Source organism: Choloepus didactylus, chromosome 21 (assembly GCF_015220235.1).
Source record: "Choloepus didactylus isolate mChoDid1 chromosome 21, mChoDid1.pri, whole genome shotgun sequence".
Taxonomy (NCBI): domain Eukaryota; kingdom Metazoa; phylum Chordata; class Mammalia; order Pilosa; family Megalonychidae; genus Choloepus; species Choloepus didactylus.
The window spans coordinates 44,251,438-44,264,148 of NC_051327.1; the positions used below are offsets into that span (position 1 = coordinate 44,251,438).

General features: G+C 49.9%; 1 protein-coding gene across 2 annotated transcripts in view; it reads right to left on the minus strand.

The window, feature by feature from the left end:
- The window catches only part of ABCC1 (ATP binding cassette subfamily C member 1), a 138,666-nt gene that overhangs the window by 67,270 nt on the left and 58,685 nt on the right, over positions 1 to 12,711 (minus strand). For both annotated transcript variants that reach the window (XM_037813648.1, XM_037813647.1), the window contains exons 8-10: positions 3,344 to 3,574; positions 2,553 to 2,730; positions 1,112 to 1,273 (exon numbers count right to left, since the gene is read on the minus strand). In XM_037813648.1, the coding sequence (XP_037669576.1) occupies positions 1,112 to 1,273; positions 2,553 to 2,730; positions 3,344 to 3,574 (571 nt within the window). The remainder of the gene's footprint in view (positions 1 to 1,111; positions 1,274 to 2,552; positions 2,731 to 3,343; positions 3,575 to 12,711) is intronic.

Sequence of the window (12,711 nt, forward strand, 5' to 3'; positions counted from 1 at the left end):
AAGGGGTGGCATACCGAGCATGCAAAGAACTATTTTAAAACATATCATATGAGTTCCCACACTAAAGACACTGGGATTCAGAAAAGGGAAGAAGTCCATCTCAGTGAGGAGGAAAAAACAGTGGGAGCAGCATTTGGCACAGGCCTTGAAGGATGGGTGGGATTTCAGTAGTGGGGGTGGGGGTGGGGGGAGAAAATTCCTGGGGGAAGGAAAGGCACATGCAAAGGCTCAGAGGAGGGAAAGACCAAAGTAAGTGTGCAACGTCTTGAGCATCTATGGGCATCATCTTTTTCTTTGGGGAACTGCTCCTCCCTGCCTGGAGGGGCTGCCAATCCTAACACCCCCACCTCTTCCACCATGGGAAGAGCCACATGACCGGGGCTGGCCAATCAGAGAACGCTGCCCCCTGGTCCACAGTGACTGATTCAGGGGCATGAACTGGACTGTGCCAGGCCAAGCAGAGTCCTCCCTGGGACTCGGGTTGAGGCAAAGAGGGATGACGCATCCTCTCTCCCCGGAACTGCTATCTGTGAAGATGATATGGGCTCAAAGCTATGGAAGCCAGCTGGGAAAATGCCACCTGAAAACACAGCCAACTCAGAGGGAAACAGGGCCAAGAGACGGAGAGACAGTGAGACTGAGTTCTTCCAGTATTGCTTCAACTCCTGGATCCATCCATGCCTGAAGCTGGAACCTCTGGGCTTTTCAAGTTACTTGCACCTTGAAAATGCCCTTTATTTGCTTGGCTATTTTAAGTTGGATTTCTATTGCTTGCAGTGGAAAGACTCTTGACCAACAGAATTCAGGACTAACGAGTAAAATGAGATTGGCCAGAGTTGGGGAGGGCAAAGGGAGAAATATGTATATGTCACAGGGTGTTAATGACACACACTGCTAAGAAGAGACAGAGGCAAACACACCCCATGCCACCAAAGACATAAACCAGACAACCCAGGGAAGGAATAAATACTCAGGTACAAGCCAACAGGCCAGAAACTAAAATGTGGAATGACAGCAAAAAATGCAGCGAGTGCCAGATGCTCGTCATCAACACCCACTCCCTCGCCCCCACTGTCCCCTGCGCGTGATGGGGACGACGGCACACACACACCAGCCACAGGAGGTAGAGCGCGAGGATGACTTGCAGAGGAGCCGACCAGACCATGTTAAGGTACGTGGCCAAGTCCATGAACCTCTGGGCATCCACAGACATGAGGTTGACGATCTCCCCGACCGTGGAGGATTTTCTGGCTGAATTGGTGATCACCAGGGCCTGTGGGACAAAGGAGAGGGAAAGTGGGTGGTGAGCGGGGCGGGCTCAGAGGAAGGAGACTGCTCCGGGGCAGAACGACACCAATCTCCTCTCCTCCCATGCCATTTTCTCCGTCTTTTTCCCGTCTCGCCACAAGGCCCGGGTTCCCATCGGCCGCCCTCTCTGCCTCCCCAGCATGGGCTCTTCCATCTGGAAGGGTCCTTGGAAGTCACCTGAACCAGGGCTCTGCCAGCTGTCATGTCCACACAAGACACCTGGTTCTGATTCAGCAGGTGCAGCGTGAGGCCCAAGCATCTGCATTTCTAACAGGTTCCTGGGCGGCACCAAGGCTACTGGTCCCCAGATCACAGTGAAACAGCAGAGGGCAAGGCCAGGTTTCTCAAACCCGGCATGACTGCCATTTGGGGCGGGGTCACTCTGTCGTGGGGTGCAGGGGACTGTCCTGGGCTCTGCAGGATGCTGAGTGACATCCCCAGGCTCCACCCACTAGATGCCAGGAGCACACCCTCCCCCACCAAGTTGTGACAACCAGAAATGTCCTCGGACACTGTCTAATGTCCCCTGGGGTGGGGGGCAAAATTACCCAGCTGGGAACACTGGTCTAAGCCTCTGGTTCTCAAACGTGGCTGCACACTGTCACCAGGGAAGTTTTTAAAATATTGATGCCCAGATCCCACCTTCAGAGAGCCTAGTTCATCTGGTCTGGAGTACAGCCTGGGCATTGGGAGGTCTTTAAGCTCCCCCCTACAGGTGATTCTCATGTGCAGGGTTGAGAGCCACTGGTCCCATTCAGTTCCCCGAATACCTGCGAGGGAGTCTCTTCCCAGCCCACGGGCCCAGGCAGCGACTGTGCCATGGAGGCTAATGAACGAAGGGACCAAGAAGGTAATCCGGTACTTTAAAACTGGATGTGCACAAATGCCTGCTAACGACTCTGCCATCCAGGGAACGTACTGCCTGCTCAGTTTAAACTGAGGGAGAGAACATGCTCAAACACAAGATGCTAAAAGCCGAGCGGGGATGTGAACCTTGATTTCTCATCTAAGAAACTCGATGCCCCACTGCTGACACACGGGCTCATGGATACTGCTCAAGGACCCTAGGTCAGCTGCTGTGGATGCAATGCCTGTCATATCGTTGCCATTGTGGTCACTTAGGTTAATGCCCCTTATACTGCTCCAGAAGGGGCAGTAACCCCTCACTGGTTCCCGAGTGGCCAAGCCGAGCGGCAGGTGCTGTCAGGAGTCGGCCCGTGAGCACCCGGCCCGGCCTCCCCTACCTTCCGGTAGACGGCCCCGACGACGGCACTCTTGACCCGCATGCCACTGACGAAGCAGATGTGGAAGTACTGGTGCAGCACAAGGGTCTGCAGGCAGGAGCTAATGAACAGCAGTGCCGTGTAGAAGTAGCCCTGCCAGTTGGGGGCCTGAGTGTCGTTCACAAACTTGATGAGCAACCTGCCAAGAAGCAAGGACGGGGCACAGATGACCTGACGGCAGCTCACAAATGAGGAAAAGGCCTTTCAATGCAGTGTGAGCATTTCCATGGTCTCTGGAGCCAGGGGAGATGGGCGTTACAGCTTCCAAGTTATAGACAGGAAAACCAGCCAGCGGAGATGAGCCGACTGTGCAGGTGGCCCAGACAGTCGCTGCCTCAGGCCTCTTGCACAGGACTGCTCTGCCTCATCGCCAGCGGGTTCTTAGGACCCCAAGGGTCACCAAAGGGAGAATATAAAGGACAAAGGGAAGGAGGGAAAGAGAGCGAACATATGGTCCCAGAAAGAATCAGAGAGGTTCAACCTCCTTTCTGACTTTCCAATTTCTGGTTGTAGCTTCTCATGCAATCTGGAGCATTTTCATGCTCTCAGTTTCCCTCTTTCCTCCCCACTGTCTCTTCCAGTAGCCTGGTGGGTTTCTGCTACCTGTAACCAGGGCTTTAGTTAAGATGGTGTTAAAGGAAAGCATGAAGCAAAGCATCTGCACGGCCCTGAGCAGGGGTTATGGGTAACACAGGAGAGGGGGCACCCCAAAGGACGCACAGAAGAGCCCGGCTGGGAGGGAAGAGTCTTACTTTAAGATCTCCGGGCCGGCAAACATCATCAGGTCGTGGAGAGCCTTAAACAAGAAGCTCATCAGGAAGTAGGGCCCAAAGGTCTTGTATAACACCTTAAACAGGGACGGGTCCCGCTCCTTCTGGGGGGTCTTGACAATCAGAGCCTCCGCCTCCTCGTTCACATCCACCTTGGAGCCCCCTTTCAGCTTGGCAGGGTCTTTGGAGGGGTACACGATCTTCACAGGCTGCCTGAAACACAAGGGGTGCGAGGCAGCGGTGGGCTCTGCCAGAGACTCAGCCCTCACCCGTGCGAGAGGGTCAGAGAAATCCCTCCTCGGGGAAGGCACACCCAGAAAACAAGTCACCCAGAAAGGCGGCTTAGCACAGTGGTTACCAGCACAGATGCAGGACCCACGGATCTCAATCCTGGCTCGGCCACGTGCTGGCTGTGCGACTGCAGGCAGGTGCCTTAACCTCTCTTGGTCTTTGTGCAATGCAGACAAAAGCAGGACCTACCTCACAGGGTTGGCGTAAAGATTAAACGAGTTAATATACCCAAAGGGCTTAAGGGTCCAGAAGAGGGCCATGCTCCAAATTGATCTATAGATTCAACACGTTCCCAGCCGGCCTCTTTGTAGAAATTGACAAGCTAATCCTAAAATTCACTTGGAGACTCAAAGGACCTAGAAGAGCCAAAACAATCTTGAAAAAGAACAAAGTGGAAGTCTCACACTTCCTGATTTCAAAACTTACCACAAAGCATGGCACTGACCTATGGATAGACAGAGAGAGCAACAATAAACCAATACAACTCTTAGAAGAAAACATAGGGGTCAATCTTTGTGACCTTGGATTTGGCAATGGTTTCTTAGAGACACTACCAAAAGCACAAGCAACAGAAGAAAAAATAAAGCGGACTTCATAAAAATTAAAACCTTTTGTGCTTCAAAGGACAATAGCAAGAAAGTGAAAAGTTAACCTAAAGAATGGGAGAAAATATCTGCAAATCAAAAATCTGATAAGGGGCTTGTATCTAGAATATATAAAGAACTCTTGTAACTCAGTAAGAAAAAGACAACTGGATTGAAAAATAGGAAAAGGACTTGAACAGACATTTTCCCAAAGAAGATACAAGAATGACCAAAAAGCAGATGAAAGTTATTCAACATCATTAGTCATCAGGGCGAAGCAAATCAAAACCACAATGACACAGCACTTCACACCTCCTGTCTTCAGAAAGTTATGTAACAGTGTGTGAGGATGTGGAGAAATCAGAACCCTCAGGCTTTGGTGGCGAGAACGAAAAACGGTGCAGCCCCTTCAGAAAACAGCTTGGCATTTCCTCAAACAGCTAAACATAGAGTTACCATGTGACCCAGCAATTCCACTGCTACGTGCATACCCAGGAGAAACAAAATCATACGTCCACGCAAAAACTTGGACACGAATTTTCACAGCGGCCTTATTCACAATAGCCAAAAAGTAGAAAACACCCAAATGTCCATCACTGACAAATGGATAAACAAAATATGGTCTATCCATACAATGAGACGTTATTCAGCCATAAAAAGGAATGAAGTTCTGATACAGACTATAACATGGACAAACCTTGAAGACTTTAAGTGACAGAAGCCAGTTGCACCGAAAAATTACATTTTACATGATTCCATTTATATGAAACGTCAAGAACACGCAAATATAGAGAGACAGAAAATAGATTTGTAGTCACTTAGGGCTGGGGGGGCGGGTAGGAGAAATCTGGGGAGGGATAGCCAAAGTGTGCAGGAGATGACAATATAATAAAATTGATTGCAGAGATGGTTGCAGAACCTGTGAATATACTAAAAACCACTGAATTGTTCCTTAAATGGTGGACTGTAGAGTATGTGAATTATATTTCAATAAAGCTGTTACCTTTAAAAGATATGAGAAATTAAAAAAAAAAAAAAAAGTGCCAGGCACACAGGAAGCACTATATGTTAGCAGTTATCACTTTATGCCAGGGCTCAAAAGGACCATAAACTTTGTAAACCAACTCATTCATTTGTCAGGTAGGATCTGAGGCCACGTGGCTTGTCCAGAGTCACAGGATTTGGGGAAACTGGGGTACTAGGCCCTATACTGCCGTTCCCAGTGACAGCCAGCCTCCGCGATGGCCTCCAGCGAGCCTCACCTCCTGGCACACACACCCCCATGGAGAGCCTCCCTCTCGAGTAAGATCTTACAGAAATGAGAGAGTGTCACTTCCAAGACAAAGTCATAAAAAAGCAGTGTCTCCTGCCCTCTCTGGGATGGCTCGCCATGGACAGGGCTGGCTGCCATGTCGTGAGAACGCTCAAGCAGCCCGAGGTGAGACCCTGCCAACAGCAAGCACCAACCTGCCAGCCACATGCGACACGCCAGCGGAGCCTGCAGCCCCAGTCGAGCCCTCAGAGGCCTGCAGCATTGGCCGACACCTCGACCGCACCTCATGAGGGACCCTGAACCAGAACAATTTAGCTAAGACTTTCCTGGATTCCTGACCCCTAGAAACTGTGTGAGAAAATAAATGTCCATGGTCTTAAGCTGCTAAACTGTGGGGGGATTTGTTACGCAGCAGTAGAGACTGGTACATGTCTCCCACCACCCCCAGCCCAGCTCCCGCCTCCTAAAATGCAGTCAAAGCAACATTCTCAATGGCCAAGCCAAAATCACTCCCAAGCTTCACTCTCACCCAACCCTAACATTTACAACTTAACAGAATTCTTCCATGATGTGAGTTCTCTGAGTGGCATTCGATTTCAGAGGACTCTGGCTTTTCACGTCTATGCCACCTCTGATCCTTTAGATTTCTTGAAACTCCTTCCCAGAGACCACAGGCTCCCACCTAGCCTTGCCCATCTCCTCCATCCCCACTCCAAACTGTGGCACCGGTCAAGGCTCCATCAGTCATTATTCCTCCACTGGAAAGGACTGGAAATGTGGGAATGGTCCTTGCCACACCAGGTCCAATCCATCAGGTGTCAGTCCGTCTGAACGCCAGGATGTGTCTAATCCACCCACTTCTCCCCATCTCCATCTCTGCAGCCTCCTCGCCTGCCTGCCTGTCTCCTTCTATCCGTGTTCCCTGACAATCAGTAACAACTTCCTAAAAACGTATCATTCACCAACTAAAACTCCTGACAGCTTTCCCACTGCAGCCAGGATAAAATCTAAACTCCGTGTGATGCTTCATTAGTTTCCTGCAGCTGCTGTAACAAATTACCACAAACTTAATGGCTTTTAAACGATGCAGATTTATTACATCACAGTTCTGGAGGCCAGGAGTCCAAAACAAGCCACACTGGGCTCAGGCTGAGGTGTCAGCAGGGCTGTGCTCCTTTGGACGCCCCAGGGGATAACGTTTTCTCGCCTTTTCCAGCTTCTAGAGGCTGCCTGCATTTCTTGGCTCACTGCCTCTTCCATTTTCAAAGCCAACAATGGCCGGTCAAGTCCTTCTCACACCACGTCACCCTGACACTGACTCTCCTGCTTCCTCTTCCACTTTTACGGACCTTTCTGGCCACACCGGGCCCTCCCAAAGAAGCTCCAAGCATGATCAGATGATTTGCAACCTGAATTCCCCCTTGCTGCGAAACACAATGTATTCACGGGACCGGGGGATCAGAACGTGGACCTCTGTGGGGGCCATTACCCAGGCGACCACAGCGGGTCACTTCCACTCTTCACGCTGTCTGTGCCACCATGGGTGCTTTCTACCTGCTCACTTTGCTCACATCCCCCAGAGCTGGGTTTCTGGCTGGGATTTTTTTTGTAGGATTTCTTTTAACCAAGAACATGCATTCTTGACAAGGGAGCCGGGTGGAGGAAGGGGGTGGCTCAGCCCTCATTCGTCCTCTGCACCACTTCCTGAGCTGCTCCCAGCTGTTTTCAGCTGCCTGAGAGAAGGTCTCAGGCAGACGGAGGGGAGGAAGGCTCAGCCCTGAGCAGGAGAGGGCAAGTGCAGTGGAAGGGATGGGGTAAGCTGAGTGGGGAAAGAGAACTATCCAGCAAACAAGGGGCCTGCCAGGGAGAAAGGAACTGGGAGGGCTCGAGGGGGAGCAGGGGATCTGAGTAGTCCAGCTGGGAGAGGAAAGCAAAGTTGGACAGGGAAGGTCTGAGTCTGGAGAACAGTGGCCAGAACAAGCAACCGAGATGGGCAGGGAAGCTGGAGAATGGAAGGGGGGAGGGACTTGCTGATTCAGCACAATTTCAATGTGGGCAAATGTGGCACTGGAAGGTCACTTGTCCTTGAATATTTACTGAACACCAACTGGGGGGCAATCACCAAGACCCCCGCTGTCGAGGAGCCTTGGGAGAGAAACATACCAGCAAACACAACCTCACCAGTCCCTGTGAGGGGGGGCTCTTATGGGGATGAGGAGCCAGTCCTAGAAGGCTTCCTGGAGGAGGTGACAGCTAAGTCAAGACCTGAAGGATGAGGGAACAGGGCCAGCTGGGGAGGCAAAGGGTGTGCCAGGCAGAGGGAACAGAATGATCAAGACCCTGAACTAAGAGTTTTGCCACTGAGGCAAGAACTGAAAGAGCCTCAGCGGAGCCAAAGCAGAGGGTGAGCGTGGGGGCAGCCGACTAGAGGGGCAGGAAGGGGTCGCATCATTGTATGAAGGAACTGGAACTTGAACCAAGGGCAATGAGCAGCTACTACTCATGGGTTTGCCATTTCTAAATTAAGAGCTGTAATGTTTTCATAAAGGCAAGATCTCAAATTAAAAACCGGCTCCTAGTTCGTAAAATTCTCAGCTTTCTGGCTGTATTCTGAGCCATAATGCCCAAAGTGTCACAGAAGGGCATGTCTGACCTGCAATCACAAAGAATGCATTTCACAAACTTAATGCACATTTTCACTCTTCCTATGGCTAATAGAATACACACCAGCAGTTTTGAAAACCACACAAAGGAGTGTCCAAAAAAAATTAATAAATAAATAAAAATAAAAAATAAAAATCAGCCCCTCTCAAAACTGCAGCCTGGCTAGATTTAACATGTGTTGCTTAAAAATGCAAATGACTCAAGAGCAGTCTTCCTTTTTTTTTTTTTTTTTTGGTGCTGTTGTTCCTCAAAACCAGTGGTTCTCAAAGGGAGTTGTTTTGCAAATGTGTGTTCTTGGGTTCTCTTAATCTGGGTCCACTGAGCTGGAATGTCAGAACCTCTCTGATGTGCAGGATGGTTCTGAACAAAGAAGAACATCCCATCAGACATCCATGTAGGTGAAAAGCCAGCTTTAAATGACCTAAGGCCTAACTCAAATTCCATTTTCAAACACAAATCCGTACATACTGTGTATTTTTTGCAAGTTTAAACATACCCCAGATTTTTCAGGAATGCAACTATGGTGCAAATGGAGGGAAGACTGTATTCTGTCCAGAACTTCACCAAGCACTGGTCACCGCTAGGCAAAACCCCATCTCTGAAGGCGTCTCTGATGCTTCTGGTGCTTGAGCCACCAGAATCACACAGCCTGGGTTGGTGGGGACTTGTAGCTGGCCCAAGCACAGTGACAGTGGATCTCTGTTTAGGAACAAGCACCGGATTCTCCATGCCACCTCTTGGGGTATGGCCTGAGCATCCACATGCTGAAATATGTGTCATTTTATTATAAATTACTTGCCTTTCAGTTCTCCTTTAAAGTATAACAAGGGCATCATATTGCTTTTTAAATTACCTGTGTTGGTAGGTTATTTTTATTAATGTATTTCCTTGAAGTACAGTAAAAGAGATGTTATCAAAAAAAAAAGGGGGGGGACCAACTATTTTGGATCTTTTTGTTTGCTTCACTTGGCTTGTTAGTTTTTTTGCTGTTTGCATTCCTTTTTTGAAACAGAGATAATTAAGAAAATTCTTTAAACATTACTGCTTTGTTTGATATACAGCTTTACTGAGATGCCCGACAAACTGCACATATTTAAAGTATTCAATTTGATGAGACTTGTCATAAGCACACACCTGGGAAATCATCACTGCAATCTGGAAAATGAACATATCCATTGCCCCCCAAAGGTTCCTCCTACCCGCCCTGTAATTTCTCCACCCCCTCATCTCTCCACTTCCCTCACCTGCAGCCCAGGCAACCACCAATCTGCTTTCTGTCACTAGAGCAAGCCTTTCTATCTAGGGCTGTATATCGAAGGAATCATCCAGCATGTTCAAATTCTGTCTGGCTTCTTAGGATAATTATTTTGAGATGCACCCAGGTGGCATCAATATTTCATTCCTTTGTATTGCTGAGAGGAGTTCCACTGAACGGATACACCACAATTTGTGTATCTACTCATTTGTTAATGGCCGACCGGGTTTGTTGTTTCCAGTTTGCGCTACTACAAAGAAAGCGGCTGTGCACATTCTCATAAAAGTCTTTTATGAACATTCACGTTCATTTCTCTTGACTACACACCTGGGAGCAGAATGGCGAGATCACACAGCAGGTGTATACACATGTAATGTTTTAAGAAACTGCTCGAATGTTTTCCAGAGCCACTGTACCGTTTTACAGCCACACTGGCAGGAACCACAAATCAGTCCAAGATGTCCTGGACCCATGGGTGACCATGTGTTGAAGATATATGTCCATTCCATTTTGTTAAACTCAAAACCATTCAACAAAAATCCATGAAGGAGTGGATTCTGAAATACAAAGGTGCAGGGCAAGGTGACTCAGATCTATCTGACTTCTGAGATGCATCAGTCACCCAGGGTGCTGGGAGAAAAGCTGGACGGGGCCGAGGGCCAAGGCCATGAAGCCAAGTTGGGTATCTCCAGGGTGAGACCACCTTCCCTGCCTCCCCTCAGCAACCTGCCGCCCGCCAGGGCTGTGATTCCTTTCTGTGGCTGACTGCAGAGTCCTGGGTGCAAGTGGCCACACCAAGAAATTACAGGACAGAACAGAGCTCTCCCCTTTCCCTGTAATTACACATCCGGCTTATGCCTCTGGGAACAAAGCGAGTGACCCATTGCATCAGTGTCCCGGGGCAGTGCATACCCAAGCCAAGAATCTCTAAAGACCATGGTGATAATCGGGGGCTGACGGGCGTGGGAGGGTCCCCACTTTCTAGTCCAACAGGTAGCTCTTGCCCTATCCTGGGCGAGATGGAAGCACCTAGCCCAGTGCCACACCCAGATGAATAAACACAACTTGTTTAATATTAGCCCAGCTTATCAGATGCCATTTACTTCACTGAGTTCTCAGAAGGCCCTCTGAAGTCAAATATGTAGAAAACAGAGGCTCTGTGATGCCAAGGGACTCGCCCTGTGGGTGCTCAGCCCTGCAGCCCCTGCCCCTCTGAGCTACCATCACCAGCGCACCTAAGTGGCTCTGGGAAAACCGAGCTCAGGTTACCCACTGCCCTGCATTAAGCCCACCTGTGACTTCTCACCATACCTGGAGCAAATCTAAGTCCCCATCACAGCCTAGAGACCCTACAAACACGTCTCTTACTTCATCTCCTCCCATCCTCCCCCTCACTTGCTCGGAAGCCTGGCTGGCCCCCTTCCTGCTCCACAAGCACGCCCACCTTATCCCCACCTCAGGCCCTCTGCACCACTGGCTGTTCCAACTGGAAAGCCCTTTCCCGAGATACACACCTGGCTCACTCCAGCCCTCCACGTGAGTCTCTGCTCAAATCCCACCCTCATAGAGGCCGTCCCTGACCCCGGTCTCTGGAGCAGCTTCCTCAGTCATCGCCTCTTCTCTTCCCAATTTTCATCTCATCATGACCTTTACCATTAATGGATGCTGGACTCCCCAGCACCCAGTCTGTCTCCCACACAGCACAATGGAAATTGCCCCCCCATCTCTTTCGTTCCACTCTCTGAACCCCCAGGACCCAAACAGCGCTTGGCATGGTATGTAAAAAGTCGATCCGGAGCTACAGAATGAATCCATTAAGGGACAAGCCCAGGGTGGAGCTTCTCATTTCAAACCCTGTCCTCTTTCCCTGTGGTCGTGTTGCTAGGTCTCTCATGCAAAGTCTCCAGCAACCTGCAGTCAGCTCGCCAGGTGACCTCCGGGAAACAAAAAGGTGGGCCTCACCTGCTTCACCCGTGCCATGCTACCCGCCGTGGGAAGAAGGGTGGGCCCAAGCAGTCAGGTCAGCCTGGGTAATGGTGAATGTGAGGCCCAAGAGGAGAACGTCACATTCTTATCGTTAGGGGACACCCTCCTGCCTGCCAAGGGCCTCCACCAGGGTCATGCACATGGGACCAGCCAGAACAGTGTGTGCAGAACAGTGTGTGCAGAACGGCCTCATGGAACTCAGCTGCAGAGGCCCATGCTCCCCCTGCCTCCCAAAGACAACATTCCCCTTTCCAGGGCCACCCTGGCATAGCGTCACGAGGTCCTCTGCTGACGTCCTAGTGGTCAGGAGTATGCATGGGCCCCAAATTCCCACCCGCTACTCTGGTTTGACCTATGACTGGCAATCTGGGCGTTCCTGGGATGGGGTGAGGAGTCAGACCAGTGCTTTCCTCTTTTAAGCCAACTGGACCTGGGGAGTCAAACACACCAGGCTGGCCCCATTGTTACCCAGCTCTACAGGGTGAAAGCAGGCCCACCCCAAAACAAGCGAGAAGAACTGCAGCAGCTACTCTTTAAGCTGCCCTCACTCCCCACAATCCATTGCCCCCAAGACAGTGTTATTTCACTGTGCTGGTTTGGATGTATTATGTCTCCCAAAACACCATGTTCTTTGATGAAATGTTGTGGGGGCAGATGTGCTAGGGTAGATTAGGTTGGAATCCTTTGATTGAGTGTTTTCATGGAAATGTGACTCAATCAACTGTGAGTGGAACATTTGGATAATTTCCATGGAGATATGGACCCTGCCCATTCAGGGTGGGTCTTGATTTAATCACTGGAGTCATATAAAAGAGTTCATAGACAGCAGGCGCTGAGAACAGCTAAGAACGATATTTTAGAGAGCAGCTGAGAGTGACACGCTGGAGCTGCAGCCAAGAGAGACATTTTGAAGACGGCCATTGAAAGCAGACTTTTGCTACTCCAGTTTGCCTGGGAGAAACTGAGAATACCCCCAGATGCTTAGAGAGAAACATCCTGGGAGAAAGCCATTTTGAAATGCAACCTAGTAGCAAGCAGATACCAGCCACATGCCTTCTGAGCCAACAGTGTTTTTTCCCAGACGCCAACGGCCTTTCTTCAGTGAAGGTACCCTGCTGTTGATGCCTTCGTTTGGACATTTTCATGGCCTTCAGACTGCAACTTTGTAACGAAAAAAACGCTCTTTATAAAAGCCAATCCATTTGTGGTATTTTGCATATCGGCAGCATTAGCAAACCGGAACATTCACCTTCTAGCTTCTCTGGAATCAGGGTGCATCTCGAGTCAACGGCACATC